Source organism: Pseudochaenichthys georgianus, chromosome 7 (genome assembly GCF_902827115.2).
Source record: "Pseudochaenichthys georgianus chromosome 7, fPseGeo1.2, whole genome shotgun sequence".
Classification (NCBI taxonomy): Eukaryota; Metazoa; Chordata; class Actinopteri; order Perciformes; family Channichthyidae; genus Pseudochaenichthys; species Pseudochaenichthys georgianus.
In genome coordinates this window covers 14,641,938-14,662,172 of record NC_047509.1, presented here as the reverse complement: position 1 = coordinate 14,662,172, position 20,235 = coordinate 14,641,938, and the positions used below count along the sequence as shown (strand labels likewise).

The 20,235-nt window shown below is 40.7% G+C and overlaps 2 protein-coding genes across 4 annotated transcripts in view; both read left to right on the top strand.

The window, feature by feature from the left end:
• Positions 1–63: 63 nt before the first annotated feature.
• rpl32 (ribosomal protein L32) lies at positions 64–3,757 on the top strand. Its single transcript, XM_034086830.2, has 4 exons — positions 64–157; positions 1,017–1,117; positions 1,217–1,398; positions 3,592–3,757. Exons 2-4 carry the CDS (start codon positions 1,022–1,024, stop codon positions 3,719–3,721), a joined length of 408 nt encoding a protein of 135 aa, XP_033942721.1. The 5' UTR covers positions 64–157; positions 1,017–1,021; the 3' UTR covers positions 3,722–3,757.
• A 1,329-nt stretch (positions 3,758–5,086) lies between these two features.
• Positions 5,087–20,235, top strand: part of grip2a (glutamate receptor interacting protein 2a) — a 29,624-nt gene continuing 14,475 nt past the window's right edge. The window contains exons 1-9 of one of the 3 annotated variants that reach the window (XM_034086542.1): positions 5,087–5,486; positions 11,081–11,161; positions 11,858–11,996; positions 14,942–15,087; positions 16,112–16,195; positions 16,288–16,363; positions 16,956–17,101; positions 18,664–18,811; positions 18,906–19,075. In XM_034086542.1, coding sequence (XP_033942433.1) covers positions 5,285–5,486; positions 11,081–11,161; positions 11,858–11,996; positions 14,942–15,087; positions 16,112–16,195; positions 16,288–16,363; positions 16,956–17,101; positions 18,664–18,811; positions 18,906–19,075 — 1,192 coding nt within the window. In that variant the 5' untranslated portion in view covers positions 5,087–5,284. Of the gene's footprint in view, positions 5,487–7,500; positions 8,048–11,080; positions 11,162–11,857; positions 11,997–14,941; positions 15,088–16,111; positions 16,196–16,287; positions 16,364–16,955; positions 17,102–18,663; positions 18,812–18,905; positions 19,076–20,235 lie in introns of those variants that run through there. The other 2 variants (XM_034086544.1, XM_034086543.1) reach the window with 2 other exon arrangements.

Here is a 20,235-nt window from a genome sequence, read left to right as displayed (position 1 = left end):
TTTGAGTAAAGGTGTACATTCAAGTGGAATAAAACAGGAACTAAAAGTAAGTGTAGTTCTGGTGAAATACAGTACCCATAAGGCTTTGCGGCACTCGCGGATGTTCTTTTCTTCCTTTCCGCCGTCGCCGAAGTCCCTTTTGGATTTTCATCGGCGGGTGAGTCGATTCAATCTATGTTCATCAGCGCGATTTAAGGCGTTATTTGACCATCCTGATACATGTTATCAATAATAGACGTCCACTCTACACATGTTTGTTAAAATTGACCATTTTCTAATATTATTCCGTGATTCATGTGTTGTTCTTGAGCGAGGTGTTTCGGCTGGCTGGGTGCTAACGCTCTCCGTGAAATGGGGTTGTCTTACTCAATAATAATTCCGCTGTACGACGTGGCTTATAGTTCATTCTTAAATAACAACCTCCCGTTGCCAACATAAGACGCACATAAAATGTACACTTTGGTTCAGGTTATACCGCTGAAGCAGAATGCACAGAGCAGAGTAGCATGGCTAGCAAGCTAACTAAACATTGACTGCACCGTAAAGCTAGTTTGCTAGCTGACTTTGGTCAACACGTTTACCCTGAGGCTCGCAAAGCAGAAACGTTGATGTTGACTTGGAACAGACATATTCCACAGCAGACATTTTTACACGTCCTCGTATCGAACTCACATGTGTAACTTAGTATTTTTTAAAACAATAAACTTAGCTGCATTCCGCTAAAAGGAAGTCCTGGTGTTGTGCATGCTGGTTCAATGCTTTAGCTTCCCATGGCACTTGATGCCAATGAGCATTCGTTAGTTGTTAGTGTGACGTGTCTGCTCTGTAAAAGATCTATCGATGTTATTACCAAGCCGTATGATTGTTTGTCATTAAGATCTACTGTTGTCTAAATTGGGTGATTTAGGAGCAACTTCAAACTAGCCTAGAAAACCCTTGTAGCATGCAGGTTTAATGCTACACCACTGGAATATACATGCTTACTTGGTGGTTAACTTGTTTTCCCCCATCCTTAGTCACCATGGCAGCCCTCAGGCCCCTCAAAAACCCCAAAATCGTCAAGAAGAGGACCAAGAAGTTCATTCGCCATCAGTCTGACAGATATGTGAAGATTGCGGTAAGGCTTTCAAGGAAATACTTCACATGTTAAGCTTTGTCTTAAACCTGTCCCTGCAAGTGATTCATTATTGATATATATTTTTCTTAACTCCAATAGAAAAACTGGCGTAAGCCCAGGGGTATTGACAACAGAGTCCGCAGGCGGTTCAAGGGTCAGATGCTGATGCCCAACATCGGTTATGGTAGCAACAAGAAGACCAAGTTCATGCTGCCAACTGGCTTCAAGAAGTTCCTGGTGCACAATATCAAGGAGCTGGAGGTCCTTATGATGAGCAACAGGTACGCTGTAACTGTTTACTAGGAGCACATTTTCCTTGCATGTCCAAGTTACTGATATCAGGCATGCACAAGAGTTGTTCTGTTTGCTAGGATTTGAAATACCTGCTGAACCTTCAGTTTATCAGGTGAAGGAAATTATAATTGCAAAATCTTGACTAAAGCTTACAAAGAAAAACACTTAATACTGTACATACGACAAGCTTTACATTTATTAGCCTTTTGAATATTACATTGTTTATTCACCAATGCTGGAATTCTCTGCCTATAAGAAAAAAGACATGTCTATATACCTCAAGGGCAGAGTATGTGAACTGAACCTTCAATGGCATTTGAATAACTGATCTAACAGTTTTAGCAGAAGATTTAGTTCTACTCGGTCTATCCCTTAAGTAGAAAGGCTTATAGATTGATTTGCATTTGGCACAATCTAGTCTGTTTTTAGTCGTTCAATAATTTCTCATTCATAGCCCTTCAGGCTATCTGTTGTTTGTAATTGCAACAAAAACAGATCACGTCATTGAGTTTTCTTAAGGGATGGAAGCTAGCTAAACAATAATAACAGATACTGAGGCGAGCAGATGGCAGTGACTACATTTTAGTTTTAAATGTTAAGATGACTGTGAAGTAGTTACAGCTCAAAGCATTCATCTTAGTTTTAGTTAAAGCGTGAGATTCTCGTGCTTATCATTGATTTTCTTTTTTTAGTGATGCAGCTTCCTTAATCTTAGAGTTTGGTCTGACCTACCAAAGATCAACTCGGCAATTTCAATCACTGAGAGGGTGAATTGTATTTAACTTTCTGACTGTAATCTGAAGGAATCCGCTGTAGAGTCATTCTGAGGGCAGGGAAAAAACGTTTGAATCTAAAGGTGTAGAACTCACTAAGCTGTTCAATAGTTCTAATAAATGTGAATCACGTTGATTTGATGTGGGGATATTGTGTTTACCAACACCATCTTCACATTTGTGACCCGCTCTATCGAAATCAGTCGGAAGTCGCAACGGCTTATTTCAGAATAAACGTGGATTTACGTAAAACACTATTTTTTCAGGGTTCGGGTGTTTTGTTTGATTTTAAACAAACAAAGTCTTGGCTTTCAGAATATTAAACTTGTATTTCCAAAATCACACGATAAATACATTTTTGAAGCTTGTAAAGGGACGAAGACAGGCACCTCTCACTCGCAATCTGCTCTTCCAGCAGCGCCTCCCTCCGGCTGAAATTATGAACGTAAGAGTATAGTAATCATAGATAACACGGCAGGGTCCGTTACAGTTTGTTTTCATCTGATTTAAATTAAACAAAGTCTTGGCTTTCAGAATATTAAACTTGTTTCGGCAAATTCAGATGATAAATACAACTTTGAAGCTTGTAACGACACAATTACAAGCGGAGAACTGAGTAATTTAACATCACAGCAGGCATAACAACAGCCGGTGTTTCTCGTGAGGGTTTTCCCCGGGAAACAAACGCAAAAATACACTCGCGAGCTTCCCCTCCAAACGAAAATATCTTCCCTCCGTATTATTTTGGTAATTTGCTGCACTAATAATCAATCAGATCGATGGATTCCAGAGAAGAGCAAACTTTAAAGGCCCTTTTCTCAAAATGAGGACTCGATGACAGTCATTATATAATGTGAGATATTTCGCTTAATATTTGGAGTACAAAAACAATCCTGATATCATTAGAAAGCTACGAATCTCCTCTTTCCAGCAGTGTATACAACTCCAAATGTGTCTTCGAGTCAATGCGACTGATTTCGATGGAGCAGGTCACATTTGGTTCAAAATGGTCCATGCTGTATGAAGCTCAGAACATTTTTAGTATAACATTTCAAATTGTAATCTTTAGACTGACTTTCTTTTAAGTCAATAACACTAAGGGTAGATAATTTCCGTCTTTTAAAGTCTTTCTTTCTGTAGTTGGTCACATTTAGTGGCGCTTTTTAAAAATGAATTCAGTGACCCCGTGTCAGTGTTTAAACATTGCCCACAAAGCTAAATGATGCATTCGGCCAAACCTGCTCTAATGTTTAAACACATTTTACAATGTCAGTTTATGTTTGCAGGAGTTCAGAATCCATTTTCATTGTGTTATCTGAATAGAAGAGTTTCTTAATTTTATGTACAGATGTTGATTTCTCTATTTACTACAGTCTGAATCCTAAAGCCCTTCTCTCCCCTCTGCAGGACTCACTGTGCTGAGATCGCCCACAACGTCTCATCCAAGAACAGGAAGACTATCGTGGAGAGAGCCGCCCAGCTGGCCATCAAGATCACCAATCCCAACGCCAGGCTCAGGAGCGAGGAGAACGAATAAACTGGTTATTCACAATAAATGTTTAAAAATCAAAAATGACGTGGGATCCTCTTTTACAACTGAATTGCTTGTTGGCAGTATTGATGCACATGTTTGGAAAGTCCAGTGTGTGAACCATTTAAAAGTTGATATAATATCAAGGAGAAAAAACAAGACTTTTAATTGGTTGTGTGGGTTAGGAGAGAAAAACATCTTCAGACAATATAAATTGTTTTTGATTAATACTGGCTCCTAGTAATGTCAATCAATCAATGTTTATTATCACAAATGTTACATTTGTCTCAGTAGACTTCACAGTTGGTACAGAATATCAGTATGACAATACTGTAATATATAATGTTCTGTTATTCTTTTTGTATTCATAAAATCAAAACGAGTTTGCTTATGACCCTTACAAAAGTTTCACTGTTGGAGCGTGATCCAATTTATAAAAAGAAGTGACCAGGAAGTTGAACATTATGTTTTCATCCTGGGGCACTAGTTATGTTATAAAGGGCTCAGGCATCAACATTTGAAGGATCTGCTCCCACATGCATGAGTTGGTGTCTGCACTGATGGCCAAAGAGCTGGTTGGATCCCCCCTTGGGTACATGGTGTTATTCCTCTTTTCCCTCCAGATCACTGGATGCTGGGACAGGACCAAAGGGGCTAAACTGTGTTCATGCTGCAACAAATGTAGGCTTTAGCTGTCAAAGAACATCTGGACTCTAATTACCAGGGTTTTGGTAGTTTTGTTGTTTACGTCAATATTACCAGAATAACTCGGCTGTTTATTGGACAATAGCCTGGCATTGAAAATTCCAGATAACATGTTTATCTAAATATAGCCTGGTGTTAATCGGTGCATGCAGAAGTGGCCTTTCAAAGTAAGGATAGTAAAAAAAAATAGAACTAGAACCAGCTGGACAAAAGCTAAGTTTCAAAAATCAAACTTTCTTTATATCAATGTAGACTACGTTAGACAGTGCTGATATCTCAATTTTAACTTGAATTGAATCTCTCCTTGGCATTGAGGGGTTAGTATTTAAAAAAACTCCCATAATGATAAAATACTCGGTATCCTGTAATTGACACAGAAGCTACTTCTCACAGGTTTTAGACTAATAACAAGGAGTCAGGGGCCTGGTGTAATGTCGGAACATCCAATACACCGTTATCAGAAGTCATTGCCTTAAAATGGCGTTCAGAGCCGGCACCCTGCAGAGAAAGTTTCCATTGCACTCCGGCAGACAAGCTGTGCCCCACAGCCCTGAGCCCTCTGCCATCTGCTCCTGTTCAACTGACACTGCCAGAGATGCAGAAACATAACATTTATTAAGCCAGCCAGCTCGTTGCTGTTTGAAACTAAAGGAAGTGAGTTACCAATGCTGGTTGAAGGGGGAAAACAGGCACAGTGTTGGATCTGAATATTTCCTCTTTTAAAAAAAAAAACATGCACCTGTTTCTATATCAGCTTTGAGCGAGCACCTAAGAAGACTGGAAGCTCTCCAGAGAGGGAGGAGAACACGAGAACAGCAGGACAGAGGGAGACTGTGATGTGATGCTGAGTGTGAGGAGGAGGACATGATCCACTGTTTCCTTGTCACTGGACAGAAGATGAGCATGTCAGCACGGGTCGCGTTTGGAAAAGGGCGCCTCACTCCCAAGCAGCTCTCCTTCGCTTTCCCTCAGTCAGATTCCATGAGGAAAGGCAGCCGGTCTGCAAAGAGGATGTTCTCGTTTTCTGTAAGATGTCGACTGGGCATCATCAGAGGCAGAACCAAAGGTAAAGCCGACAGCAAGGATATGGCATCTTTTAGGGAATGGTAAAGTTTCCATCTGTTGTCTTTGATATTTAAAACATGTGAGAGTTGAAAGTTTGTAATTTGCTAATTCATGCAGTTTAAGAAAAGAACAGTTTTGTTGCCTGCACAAAACATTGAGTATATATTTTAATAATTCCTCATTTAATAATTCCTCAAACATATATTACCTGAATTACTTTTAAAAAACAGAGTCAAACTGTATGTGTGCAGCAGGCCTGTTAAAGTCACTGAAGTCTGGGCTTTTGACGGACCTTTAAGGTGAACACTGAAGCATGTGTGACACATCCTCATCGTCTGGCCCTTCATGTCACACAACGGTCTGTGCTGGCTGACAAGTGAATTAGTCATTTTGCTTTTCAGCCTTTCACTTGCAACTGGATGAGTTCACCATAAGAGGGCAGTGTGTGCAGTTTAAGAAGCAGGTTAAGATTCAGGCCCTGCAGCTCAGATTACACACATTGTCTATGCATAATGAAGGCTATTTTCAGAAGGGTTATTATTGTCACAATAAACACATGCAGACTGTACAAACCTGCACTGAATAGAGACACTATAGTAAACAAAGTTGTATAATCACAGCTTTCTGAGTCTTTAATATTTAGCAGCTTTTTTAGTCTTCTTAAATTCTGTTTCCCTTATTTCTTTTTTGTTTAGTGTTCTCAACCTACTTTTATATGCCGACGTACCAGCAAACAATCTGCTTCCTTAATCCAATCATTACATTATCACTTACTCATCAATTAGGTTGAAATCTGCTCTAGAGGAAGTGCGAAAGAGTCAATTTGTTATTAACCCAACATTTGCCACCCTGTTCCCAGGGGTTTTTATCAGTCCAACACACTGCTACTTCTCCCCACTCTCTTTATTCTGTTGGAAATTAATTAGTCTCGCTCTGAAAGACTGCGCTCGCTCACATTGTAAATGGCATATTAAGGACAAAAGTCTCTGAGGAAATTATCAACACCAAAAGAGTATTGTGTCCACTGTAACAGCTGACTAATTAGGCTCCCTGCTACAGCGCGTAGAAGTATGGAAATGTTTGTTTGTAATCACTTTCACAGATCTGTAAAATAAGCAGTTATAAAATATGGGGTATAATTTCACGTTGTGAAATCCTTAATTGTGTGTGGTTTGGTGTGCTGTGTGTATCAGTGATGACAGGAATTTTTCCGCAGTGATCAAAGCAAATTAGGCAGACGAGACTCCGAGGGGCTGCCAGTGAAGAAGGCGTATGTTGTTGTTTTTGGTGGTTGCAGTGGGGTCAGGAAGTGGCAGGCGTCGAGGCGTGTAGCATGACAAATGGTCAGACAGGTGTGGGGACGGGAAGGGTCTCTGTAATCGAGTGGAGGCACCTCAGTGGCCCCGGACCCTCCTGAGAGAGAAACAGGAGATGCTAGGCTTTAGAGGAAATGCATTTAATTTGAACACATCAGCCAGATTCTAAATGTGTCTGTATTGCTTTAACTTTCACTTGATCACAATATGACAAGTCAAATCTGTCATTAGTCTCATGTGTGACAACGGCACATAACATTTCATCTGCTGGACATCTCAAACAGGCAGCTGTTCTGCACAGGAATTTTGCAAATGCATGTTTCCATTATGTGCTTGTTTGTGTGATTGTTTAAGAGAGAGAGATACTATTACTGTGAAGATACAAGCTCTGTAAAAATGGATGCAGTCATTCTATGTGAGAAAAAACGTGACAGAGCAGGGCTCAGTCTGACAATGAATGTGCAGGTGGTGTTAATTGTGCAGAGAGTTGACTGTGTGTCGCTGTGTCGTGCCTAATCTCAGTGTGTGTAGATGTGTGTGGGTGGGTTTGAGGATGTGCATATGAGGGGTGTTTGACTTGGTGGGAAATGGATAAAGAGTGTGTGTGTGTCTGCTGGGGGAGGGAGTGACGATCGTGTGTGCCTGCCTCACTGAACCCCTCTGGCAGGGAGAGAGAGAGAGAGAGGGAGAGAGAGCAAACACACTCATGCTCTGGCTCTGTAGAGAGAGGAGGGTTATTATGTGTGAGCTCTTCTGAGTGTATGAACAGGGGATGATAAACCCTCTGGAAAAGGACGGCTGATTAGTGAGAATAGCTCCAAAATGGGACCACGGCAAGATGGGAAGAAAAGGACATGAACCATTGCTCTCTTGCTCTCTTGCTCTCCATGCTGTGGATCTTTAAAGAAGAACAGCGCTTGGTAGATTTATATTTTTGAGCAGTTTAAATAGAAAGGGGAACTAGAGACCGTCTCAGGATAAGAATTTGCCCTCTGGAGCTCAATTCCTCACTGGGTTTGACAAACGGGGACAAAGGTTAAGGAAGTGTTAGCAAAGGAATGAAGAAACGAAGATGGTGTTTTTGTTTCATTTGAGCAGCTAAGATTATTTTAATCTCAGGTGGAACCTCAGCTCTCTGCCCACTTGTGACTAAAGATCAGCAAGGTTACTTCCCAAGGGGGCTGCTCTGACACAACTACAGCCATGCTGTGTGGTCTGAGGAGAGACTCCAAGAACAACAGCATTGGTAAGAGCACCACACTTTCCTCTTCAAGTCAAGGGGGTCAGCGTGTGTGTTGTAGTAGAGGATTTGTGTCAGCTGGATCACCTGTGAAGAGCGGCTTATGTCTTAAATGTGTATTGAATCGGAGGGACAGTAACTGAGAAGTGTCAACCGTATGTCTCTTTTAATCTGTAATCTATATGGCATGAACACAAGTCCAGTTGAATCTACAATCATTGCAATGCATGTATCTTGCTTGTCATTGGTTGAGAGGGATTGAAATGTCAGTAGACTTGAGCACCAGCTCTGAATGCCTTCCTGCTGCCATGAGCAATTGGGGCAGATATAGAAATGTAAACTGGGTCTGGCAGGGCCCCGTTTATAAATAAAGTTTTACGACTGAAAATAGCATTATGATTTCATTGTCATTGTGAGTGCCACCCCCATATTTAACCTACATTCTGATTGGTTAGAAGAGGGATGGCATACAGTGGCCTGAATTAAACCAGGAGTTAATTAACTCTCCACATATACATGCAGTGGCACAGAATTTTATTTTAGTCAGTGTGGTGCTCCAAGGTCCTTCTGGCAAACCTCATCCTTGAGCCCTCAACTAACCTCCTCTTCAAAGACAACAAAGCAGATATCGTTTTTTTAACAGTTGTTTGTTGGGGCTGTTTATTAATCAGCTCCATCCTGATTTTAATTCTGCCCGTTAGGATAGATAGTTATTTTAAGCTGGAGGAGGATGGCTGGGGGATGCCTTGATGGTACAGTAGCGCTCAGTCACGTGCCGAGCGTTGGGTCTGCGTTACCCAGAGCTAATGTTGCCTTTTGACTACAATGACAGCTGCTGGACTGTCAGGGCCCTCCGGAGCCCGCATGGTTTCAAGGCTTTTGCCCGGCCTAATGTGTTTATTATGTGTCACTCACTCACTTTGTTTGTGCCTCACAGCTACTGGACAGGATATTTGTGCAAGGATGTGTGTTAATTTGTGTGAAATACCATACTATTCATATGTATGTTCTATGCTTTACCCTTACATATATATGCCAAGTCCAGTAAGGATATTTCTGTCGTTAAGGTCTGACTCATACAGCTGTGTGCATTAGGAGGCAGGGTTTTCTTCTTCACTCCTCAGATCCAGGGCCTGCCCAAAAGTTTCAGGTCAGTAAAGGTCTGACAAAGGATCCATGCCTCCCAGCTGTCTGAGGCCTCATCTTCACTTAGGCAGATGTGGAAAGTTGATTGACTTGGACAGAGAGAACGTAGTTTGTTTGATGTCCTCCGAGCATTTGCTTTGCCCTGCTCATTCTTTACAAATCAGCAAGACTGAAGAGACTGAACTGGGGAAATAGAGGATGTCATTTTTCATATCAAATTGATTTACTGTCAGGCCTTGGATGATACCTCTTAAAATGATGGACAAGACAAAATGTTGACATTAAGAGCACATGGAAGTAGATCACATAGTAGATCACATAGTAGATTTAGTTGACTGTTTATGGATACTTAATTAAGAAAAAATACCAAATGTTATATCACTATATAAAGTGGGAGAAGACTGAAGTTTATATATTATCACTCTATATTATATATTTGTCTTCCTAATATTTGGTAGATAAGCAAGATTTAAATTGAAGGGGATGCCAACAGGAAGTAGGCCATCCTGTAGCTACAGTGTAGTAGACCTGTTGACATGCAGTTAGCTCTAGGCTACAACCTGAACACCATTTGTTTTTAGCCTACAGTTTTCATTTTGGGAATGTATCACTATTTCATTGATGCCGAATTAGCTATTAGCGTTTCCTGTTTGCAATCTACTGACAACTATCACTGGATTACTGTAAAAGTGAGGAAAACCTAAACAAAGGGATGATTCTCGGGCAAGTTCTGTAGTTACAAGGAGCGTCTTTTATCATGCAATCTAGAGCGAATTATTCGATCTTTATCCCGTTTCAAATCGAGTAAATTATATATTTTGGAAGTTACATTGTATATCAAAATGTGTGCATCAATTATGTGTGTTCAGATTTGTTTAAAACTCAGAGATAGAGTACTATCTTTAGCACGAAATGCGGTAATCGGGTGTGTAAGAATTGACCTCCATAAACACAAGCATGCACCTGTCTGCCACATCACGCTGTAACGTTATCTGTCCACAACGCCGTACAAATGTAAAGTTGATACAGTTTCTTAATATCAATGTTAGAAGAACAGGGTTTTTTAAACAAGTCTCTGGTCATTATCAAAGCAGTCACTGGAGACCTTATCTTGTGGGAACTTAAGTTTGGTGGTTGCAGCTCGAGGTACTAACATTGCCCCTCCATTCTTAAAAAGAAGCCCTTGCACATATCTTCTTTAAACTGTTAATATGATGTTCAATCACTGTGCCGGACTGCTCAAAAGGTAATCCTCACAGTGGACAGGATTAGAGAAGTGCAAAGTCCGTTTCCCCATCACTGTGACTGCTGACATGCTTGTATGATTGCTTTCAGGTTCAGATGGCCGTGCAGGGGCTCTGCTAATCTGAGACCAGCCTTGTGCTCTGTCAGCAATGGCTCCCACTGTGGGTTAAAAAAAAAAGAAGGAATACAAAATTAGTTTCCCTGCAGAGCAGATTGAACATTTCCCAGCTGCTGTAAATGACATGAAAAGTATGATTTTCTCTCTAGCCCGAACAGTCCATTAACCGCATGCTGTTCCTTCAGGAAAATTCCCATGCTTTAGGAGCAGCATACATCAAGCACACCGCAAATGTATTCTTGTGTTACATTAATGGTTTTCAAGGGTCTCTGCTGCAGACTGAGAGGAGCTATTTGAACCTTTTACATGATTGTGGAAACAAAGTAGGATGAGCTGTTTTTGTTTCACTTCAGTTTCATGCCTGATGTATGGATGTGGCCGTCCCCCTCACCCCCCAGAGCCCTCACGTTTCCCAGGGTGAAGCTCAAATCATTAAATGTGTGCAGCAGCTGTCCTTATGTGCATTGGATGGTTATGTTCACCACACTGCTTCATAACATAACAGCACCTCCTCCCTGCTGTCTCCTCAGATGAAGGGCCATACTCAAAGGGGAGCAAGGACTCCGCGGCACCTGACCAATCAGGTTCGTCCTACAGGCGCAGCTTCTCAGGTACAATACAGTAAAACCTGACATTTGATTGCTCTGTTATCTAATTCATGACACTGCGACCTGGAAAAAGAGTTGTGCTGAGATGTTCATCTAGGTGCACCTACAGCCATGTGCCTGCTGGGTTTTGCTTGATGTTGCACTGTTTTGAATGCTTAGATAAGGTGAAAAAAAACGCTTGTGTAGCATACCTGTCATTTGTACTAAACCACACTGGGTAAACTTCACGTAGAACGATTTAACAGCACAGCAGAACGCACACCAGAAGACAGAATGAGTCCTCTGATGACACTATAAAGCCGCATATCCATCAGAGTCATGAAAATCACTTTCATTCACTTAAGAATACAATTGGATTTCATTTTATGACCTGATGAGTCTGCTGTAATTTTCAATGAGTGCCTCTTTTATAATAATGCATTTAATTTCGCTCCATTGTCAGTGCAAGAGATGTGTGTGCCTTTTAATAAAACTGACTTTGTCCTCCTTTTCCTTCTGAACCCGTCACAAAGATTCAATATAACAAGAAAAGGACAGGAGAGTGAGCAAAAAAAGTATGTGGTCATGTGTCAGAGGGCATTTCTGTGAAAGATTCAGGAGAGAAAGATAAAAGTATTTTGTTGCCTCTCAGACAGGGTGATTCTGTCAAGCAGACACTAATGCTGACTGTGGATATGTGCCTGTGTCTGTATCTGTCAGCAGAGGAGTGCCGAGGAGTGACCACAGTGGACCTGATGAAAAGGGAAGGCAGCAGCCTTGGCCTCACCATCTCCGGAGGCTCAGATAAAGACGGCAAGCCCAGAGTGTCAAACCTACGGCCAGGTGGCCTAGCTGCCAGGTGAGATCACTGCTCTGTGATGAGGCTAAAACCTGGCAACCACACCAAGCTGCCCACATGTTATTCTGCTCCCACAAATATGCTAAGAAGTACCAGCCCTCCTTATTGGCACAAATATAGTTTGTTGGATCAAATTGATTCAGTCCCATTATACCTAAAAGAACCCCAAGAAACCATAAAACCTTTGTCTATACCAGGGCTATTCAATAAGATTGTAATCAGGGCTAGTGGATGAAATTGAGTGCATATATTGTATTTAGTAAAACATGCTGCATTATATTGAAACAAGACACATAGGCCTAAGGCTTTTCTACATTTAAATGGCATCGGTACATGTACGCAGTAACTCATTTAAAGTAATAGCCTACCTAAAGGAACCCAAGAAACCATATCACATTGACCATAAGATTACATTTAGATTTCATTTGGATGTCAGTTCACACATCATTTACTGTATGTTGTTAATTAATCAGCAGAAACATTTTGTCCGCCTGTTTTTTACAGATTGCTTGATTAAGATTAGATTAAACTCATTTTCAGAGACGTCAACGACATTAAACTCATTTCCTCAAACATCAAAGTAAAATCGGAAGACATTTCTTGGTGATTAACCGGCGTGTGTGTGAAGGGTAACACGCGAGTTTTGTCAGAGTGACACAGCCCCTCTGAAAATGTCTTGGCCAAATATGCCATCGCCTGTCAAGTCCAAGGAGGTTTAAAGACTAAGCTAATTCTTCAAGCAGCTTGTCTTCACACAGCTGTGTTCATGCTTGTGTGGAAGTGCTGGCTAATTTACTGCGTGGAGAGAGACACGCGGGCAGACAGACAGGGAGAGTGATGAGAGCGGACCGGATGGCAGGCTGTCAGTCTGCCCTGCTGGTCGTGATGTCTCTCTTTTTGTGTCTGTGTCTCTGTCTGCCTCTCTTTCTCTCTGTCCCTCTGTATCTCTCTCCTTCTCTCTGTATGCTGTCACTGGTGATCCTCAGTAGCTCAAAGGTGAGAGGAGCTAGCAGGGCAGAACATGCATTTAATTAATTAGCCCTCCAATGAGCAGCGTGTTGACTCAGATTGTCATATGTGAGACGGCTTGTACAATCATCTGTATCACTGTTTGCAGGGCCGTTTCTTCCTATAGGCGGACTATGCAGATGCATAGGGCCCCCGCGGCCACTAGGGGGCCCCCAAGCTGAAAGTAAATTTTTTTTTTTTTTATTCATCCAAAAAACAAAAAAAGTATAATTCATACACACAAAGATGAACAAAATTAGTAGAAGCGGGAGGGCTGAAGCATATCTTATGGAAAGTAGCCCTCCTGTGCATCATCCTAATACAACAGCGGCATTATTGCGTCAAAAACGTATAGAAATGAAGGAGTACAAAGAAATAAAGAAAACAGGAGAATAATAAATGCATATATACGAAAACTAGATATAGGGTCATTTTCTGCACATGTCAATAGCAGTTTCAACTATCTTTTTTTGGAAATGAAAATACTATATATAAATATATACATGTACTTGGCAAATTAATAATAATAATAATATATGCATATAATAATATATGCATAATGTTCACGCTGTGGTTTGGAACTGCTTTTGAATGTTATTAGGCATTTTCTTATGGAAAAGCTGTACTATGTCAAAACATTTTAATAGATTGATTTTTTTAAATATGAGAGTTGTGTGTTCATATTTACCAACTCCACAGACTATTCGTAATACTTTTTTTTGGGATGTTATTATTTTTTGTAGATTTGTTGAGTACGTGTTTCCCCATATTTTGGAGCAGTAGTAAAGGTAAGGGAGAAATAGACTGTTATAAAGAGTATTTCTTCTTCAAGAATGTTCTTAGTATAATACAAAATACCTATTGTTTTTGACAGTTTAGTCTGTACATAATTTATATGGTGCTTCCAATTTAGTTTTTCGTCAACAAGCAGTCCTAAAAATATACATGCACCAACTTTTTCTATCTCGGTATTGCAAATCCGTATAATGCAGTCATTTCTACTCTCAGACTTTGTATTGAATAACATGTAATTTGTTTTGGCCACATTAAGGGATAATTTATTAACTGCAAACCAATTACATAGTATTTCTAATTCTGCATTCACAATTTTAACAAGATCGCCAAGATTATGATGGGAGCAGAGAATTCAAAGTTCAGGTTCAGCCTCAATATATTTGGGGAGAATTAAAACGAACCGTCTTTATTTGTAGACAGCCAAGCCCCCTCCTGTGTTCGGTGAAGCATTATATGCTTAAAAATCCAATGTAGGATATAAACACGACTAAACTGCAATGATAGCAAAGCTGTGGCTTGTGTTTTTGGGGTAATAAAGTCCAAATCATCGTTGGGCTGTCAGCCAATTAGTGACGTCTGAGGAAGATGAAACATGTAAATTAAACATTGTTGAGAAAATGCTGCATCTCTTGCATTTATTGACATTGAGGAGCCTTATTGTTTAACTTTTTAATATCATTTTTTGTAATTTTCAATTACTTGGTTTTTGTGAAATTAGCCTGTTTTCCTATTAAAGTGTAACATCTCCACAGATCATCTTAAAGGCTTCGGAATCCCCCCATTGTAGTTAAAAAACTGTAAAAACTAGGGCCCCCAAACAGCATCTTGCATAGGGCCCCCAAAAAGCTTGAAACGGCCCTGACTGTTTGAACAGGAAACGCTTTCAGCCAGACGCTCAACACAGCTGGCTCTACAGCTGGCTCTGTAAATCAGTCTGCATAATGTATACACAAATGTATACAAAAAAGCAGCATATTTGTAATATTTAGCACTATAAATGAAAACTTGATTTGATTTATAAATCAGGGAACTTCAAATTGATAGTCAATCTCAAGCTTTTTAGGGATCTGGGGAACTCTCCTGCTTTGCTCGGTTGGTAATCCATCCTTGATTTTGAATGTCTGTTTATGATTTATCTACAGGAGTGACCAGCTGAATGTTGGAGACTACATCAAGTCAGTGAACGGCATCAACCTGTCAAAGCTTCGTCACGATGAGATCATCAGCCTGCTGAAGAACATCGGGGAACGAGTCGTGCTGGAGGTGGAGTACGAGCTGCCTCCATTTGGTAGGTGAAGTTCTGCTGGAGTAACATTCTGCCTGAAAGTCTAATACATGCTTTAAAGGGGCCATATGAGGAGCATTTTCATAAATGTATTGTGTGCCTCTACTTTAACATGTTTACATGCTTTAAGGTTTAATAGGTGCTTTAATGTTCCTCATACTACCGTTGCTGCAGCACTTCTTTTCACCCTCTGTTTGAAACCAGAGCTCAGTCTGCTCTGATTGGTTAGCCGGCTGGTTCTCTTATGATTGTCCCGCCACTTAGCCTATCACCTACAATGTGTTGGAGCGCTAGCCAATAGAAACGCAAGTGTTACATAGCGATGTCACTATGTTGCGGAAGTAAACCATGGAGTCCAGTCTAGGTGTTTCAGGTGTGTGGGAGAGAAACTCTGGGAGCTTTGGGATTTTAGCCTATGCAGACCATTTACATGCACAAAAACTAATGCTTTGTATTTTCAAATGCAAAGTAGAAGTAGGAAATGGGTGAATAAATAAGCTTTTTAGTTAAGGCTGTAGACAATAAAAAACTCTGGCTTCTCATTTCTTAATGCATGGTTAAAACTGAGCTAAATGTGGTTAAAACATTCAGGTTACATACCACAGTTTCTTTTAGTACATTTACATATTTGTGAAGCAGAGCGGTATAACCTAGACGTCTAAAAACTGAAAATCTAATTCAGCCCCGATTTAACCTCGACGTGTAGACATCTTCTGACCTGCAAATCATCAGATCAATACTTATTGGCTTTCACTGCCTCGGAAACAGAGTTGGTCCCCCGGCGCTGCTCCGTGGCTGCTCACTGCTCTTAAATCATTAGCATGGGTCAAATACATAGAATTAATTTCCCCACTAAGATTAATGAAACATATTTCCACAATCCATATTTGTTAAATCTCATGATTCAGCACTTACAACACTCAACATTATCATTATCATCAAGCTGCTGTGAAAGCTTTCTACATTTATTTTATGTGCATCCTTTGAGGATTGTGGTCATCATTTTTTGAATCTGTTCTTTCCTTAGTCCAGAACCCATCAGGCGTCTCAACCAAAACCATAGAGGTGTGTTTACACAAGGAGGGGAACAGCTTTGGGTTTGTCATGAGAGGTTAGTGGACGTGATTCTTGTATGTAAATCCTTGAATAAAATAATGATCTTACTGCTATGACTTATTTTGGTTGTATTTTTTTTATTTTTAGGAGGCTTCCACGAGGACTGGCGCAGGTCAAGACCTCTGTTGGTTACATACGTCAGGCCTGGAGGTCCCGCTGACAGGTAAAGACAGACATATATAAGCTAGTGTGTGTGTGTACACACTTTTTCTGTGGCTTCTATGCATTATATTTCTGTTGACCATGCATGACTGAGTCTATTCAAATGATTGTATGTGTGTGTGCATGCATGCATGTTTCCATACGGATTTAGATGTATAGACTCATGGATATGTGTTTTACTAATTGCATTATCTTTGTCCACAATAAAATATTATATTATATTTACCTCATACCCATATGGAATTGTATTGTTGCATGCATCAGTCTACGCTGAGGCCGGTGCATGAAATTGTGGCGGTGACACATATAGAGTATCTTCAAAGCAGAAAGGGCACATCTCATCCTGAGGCTGGTGCAGCATCGCACTTATCCTTATACAAACCAAGAGTAAACCAAAACACTGGAGCAAACATGATTCAACATCAAAGACCTGACGTCCGTTTATCTCGTTTATCCTTCATCTCACCTGGGAGGGAACACTCATGTGGAACTGTTTAATGATTTACTGTGACTGGTGCTTGAACGCTTCTTTGAGCATCTTGTTCTAGTCGCCCGTGTGCTATTAATTTTTATTTTCTTTCTTTCTTCTCCAGAGAAGGCACTTTGAAGGCAGGAGACCGAGTAGTGAGCGTAGACGGGATGTCTTTAAACAGGGAAAAGCACGCTGACTCTTTGACCATGCTGATGCAGAGCGGCCAGGAAGCTCTGTTCCTGATTGAGTATGACGTCTCTGTCATGGGTGAGCACACACACACAGGGAATATGTTGGGGGCATGGTAGGGCAGCGTTGCCCTGAGGGTAAATAATGTGGCCGTTTGGCTACGTAGAGGAAAGTGTCGGTGCTGGAGACGCCACCAGGGGAGTCACACTGGCCCAAGAGCACACTTAACAGAAAAGGGGAGATGGATAATCGTCATTGTTTTTATAAAAGTGTACTGTCTGTCCTCTCGACACGCCTACATTTTAATATTTTAAAGTAAATTAGGTGAATTTGGATATTGCCAGTAGAGTAACCGGTACATATTGTGTCATTTCGACTCATTAGAATCAAATGTTGTCTAAAGGAATGCCCACCAACACAGATCAGTCTGATTGCGTCTTTATATTCTATTTTGAGTTAAGAAGTATCCTCACCATTGGGTCAACATTTAGTAAAATAAACCACTGAAGACTCACTACAGATGATACCCTCCCTTTGGTCACGGTGACTAATTCTCCATAAGATCACAAACTCTTCTCTATGCAAAGTAGGGCAGGTCACCAACGACATTCGACACACATTATCTCCCCGTTTTTGGGAGTTTAGGATCCAGACTTCCTGCCTCCAGAATAAACCAGTAAAAGGTTCATAAATACTTTTAGAAGTGAGATCTGGAAAATGTGGATTTGTTCAGGTTAAGCTGTTTACAGTTTATCCCAATTGATTAAAATGGTTCCTTGTAACAATGTTGGAATTTGCAAATCATTGAGTGCAATTATTCTAGCATGTTATACTGAAGCACAACACTTAATTTGTTCTGCAGAAACCTCTCACTGAAACAAAAAATACATTTCCCTTTATAATTGTTTAAGTCAAGGCAGTGAAATGACTGTCTTGGAGCACAGAGGCCAACAACATGTTTGTAATTCTCATGAGACTTACTTACAATAATCCAGTAACTCGTTATTCAAACACCAGTTAGAGATTGTTCAAAGCTTTATCACTGTCTATGGTCACCCCTCTTGTAAACCCCATCTATACCGTGAAGACAATGTATATATCAATAATGTAAAAGAAAACATATTAAAATTAAAGTACAGTAAAAAAAAGTACATATTGGCATTCAGAAGCGTTATGAAAAGATAAATACCTGATAAATAAAAATATTTTATTTATTTTAAACACTTATGTTTGAAAATGTGTGAATCCCTTTTTCAGAAAATAAATACTTAAACTAGCAAAAATAACACTACTCATTATGAATGGCTCTTTTAAAAGTGTTACAATATTATACAATATAATCTTATTATATTTGTATCACAAAATATATACACCTAAGGGAATTTTAATGGTATGATTTGTCAATGCGAAGCAATTTACGATATATTGTATACGTCTGTAGATAAGTATTATATTAACAAAATATTTCTCTCCTGATTGAATGGGGTAGAAGTATAACACAATATTTGGGAATACTCAAGTAACTCACAAGTATGAACAATTGTACTTAATTAAATTATTTGAGCAAAAGGACTTTGTTACATTCCACCATTGCATATCTGTTTGGCCTCTCTCATATCTGTGTGTGTTATCTGTTTCAGAGGCAGTGCAGCGAGCCTCGGGCCCTCTGCTGGTGGAGATAGTGAAAGGTCCCTCTTCCAGCCTTGGGATCAGCCTCACTACAACAATATACAGGAGCAAACAAGTTATTATTATAGATAAGATAAAGGCAGGCAGCGTGGTGGAAAGGTGAAACCAACCTCTCCCAGTACACTGCTACACAGACACTTCCCAATAAACAAGAGCTTCCCTGACCCACTCTGCCCTGCTGTCTCTCTCTCAGATGTGGAGCGCTGCACGCAGGTGACATCCTTCTGTCTATAGACGGGACCGGCACGGAGCACTGCTCTCTGATGGAGGCCACGCAGCTGCTCGCCAGCACCACTGATGTCGTTAAACTGGAGATCCTCCCCGCCAGTCAGAGCAGACTTCCTGTCAGACCGCAAGACACAGGTATGTCCTGGAGGTGACACAAAAGCAAGCAAATGAGCAGGGCAATGCAATGGTAAGGCTTCACAGTGGATGGAATGACTCATTGTTTCAGCTCTAAAGCCTGTGATGTAGTTCAGTGTGTACATCGTGGAGAACACACAGCACACAGGCTGGCTTCAGTGTGTCGTCCTCACCATATGTGACGGCTCTACTCTCAGCTATTCTACCTGCAGCTGTGAGAGCCTAGCTGCCTCCCAGCTGCCTTCTCACATGTACTGTGAGTCTGTGTGTGTGTGTGTGTGTGTGTGTGTGTGTGTGTGTGTGTGTGTGTGTGTGTGTGTGTGTGTGTGTGTGTGTGTGTGTGTGTGTGTGTGTGTGTGTGTGTGTGTGTGTGTGTGTGTGTGTGTGTGTGTGTGTGTGTGTGTGTGTGTGTGTGTGTGTGTGTTGCTGGCCACAGTCCATTTGCCTTTGGGTACACCCTCTGTTGGTACCGACAGGCCTTTATATACTCAAACACACACACACACACGTTCTCTGTCAGAGATCATGTTCTGAAGACTTATTTCTGGGTCAGCAGCTGCAGGGATCCTTAACATGTGAGCATGGAAGGAATCACACACCATGGCAAAGAAGCAAGATGTAGTTTAATCTCCTCTGGTTGTCACTGAACCCTCTCTTCCATATCTTTTTTTGTTCTTTATTCAGTTCACAATTTTCAAGACTGCTCAGTGTAAACATTTGTGTTTGCTCCTGTTTACTATTAATATCTCTTAATTCAAAGTGTAGTGCATCAAATCTCACTGAAATGCAAGGCATGCGTCTTGTCTTCTGAAATTTCTATTAGATCATGACTAATTTCTTGAATAAGATGCCATGACGTTATGATAAAACCATATTTTCACGGCTTCTTCCCCCCAGGGTAAGGCATGATTATAAGATGCAATTTGTCTAATCTCCTCTGGGGATTTAATAAGACTGATATGGCCACCGAGAGATTAGGTGTTAACGCTTCTTTCCAGCAGCGCTGATCGAAAACACAATTTTTTTGAGAGCTTCCCCTAGGTGAGCTTAACATAAGCCGTCAGAGCCAAAGCTTCACAGGTTTGATGGAGTCCGATAGAAACTGGTTCTCCTTCTTGTATTCTGATTACATGCAGTTGGGTTTAACCAGGTTCCCTGAA

Excerpts from the sequence above, each read along its gene's own strand:
- rpl32 (XM_034086830.2), top strand. The coding sequence starts at position 1,022 with ATGGCAGCCCTCAGGCCCCTCAAAAACCCCAAAATCGTCAAGAAGAGG. Across the intron at positions 1,118-1,216 it reads ACAGATATGTGAAGATTGCG|AAAAACTGGCGTAAGCCCAG; the intron begins GTAAGGCTTTCA and ends TAACTCCAATAG. Across the intron at positions 1,399-3,591 it reads GTCCTTATGATGAGCAACAG|GACTCACTGTGCTGAGATCG; the intron begins GTACGCTGTAAC and ends TCCCCTCTGCAG.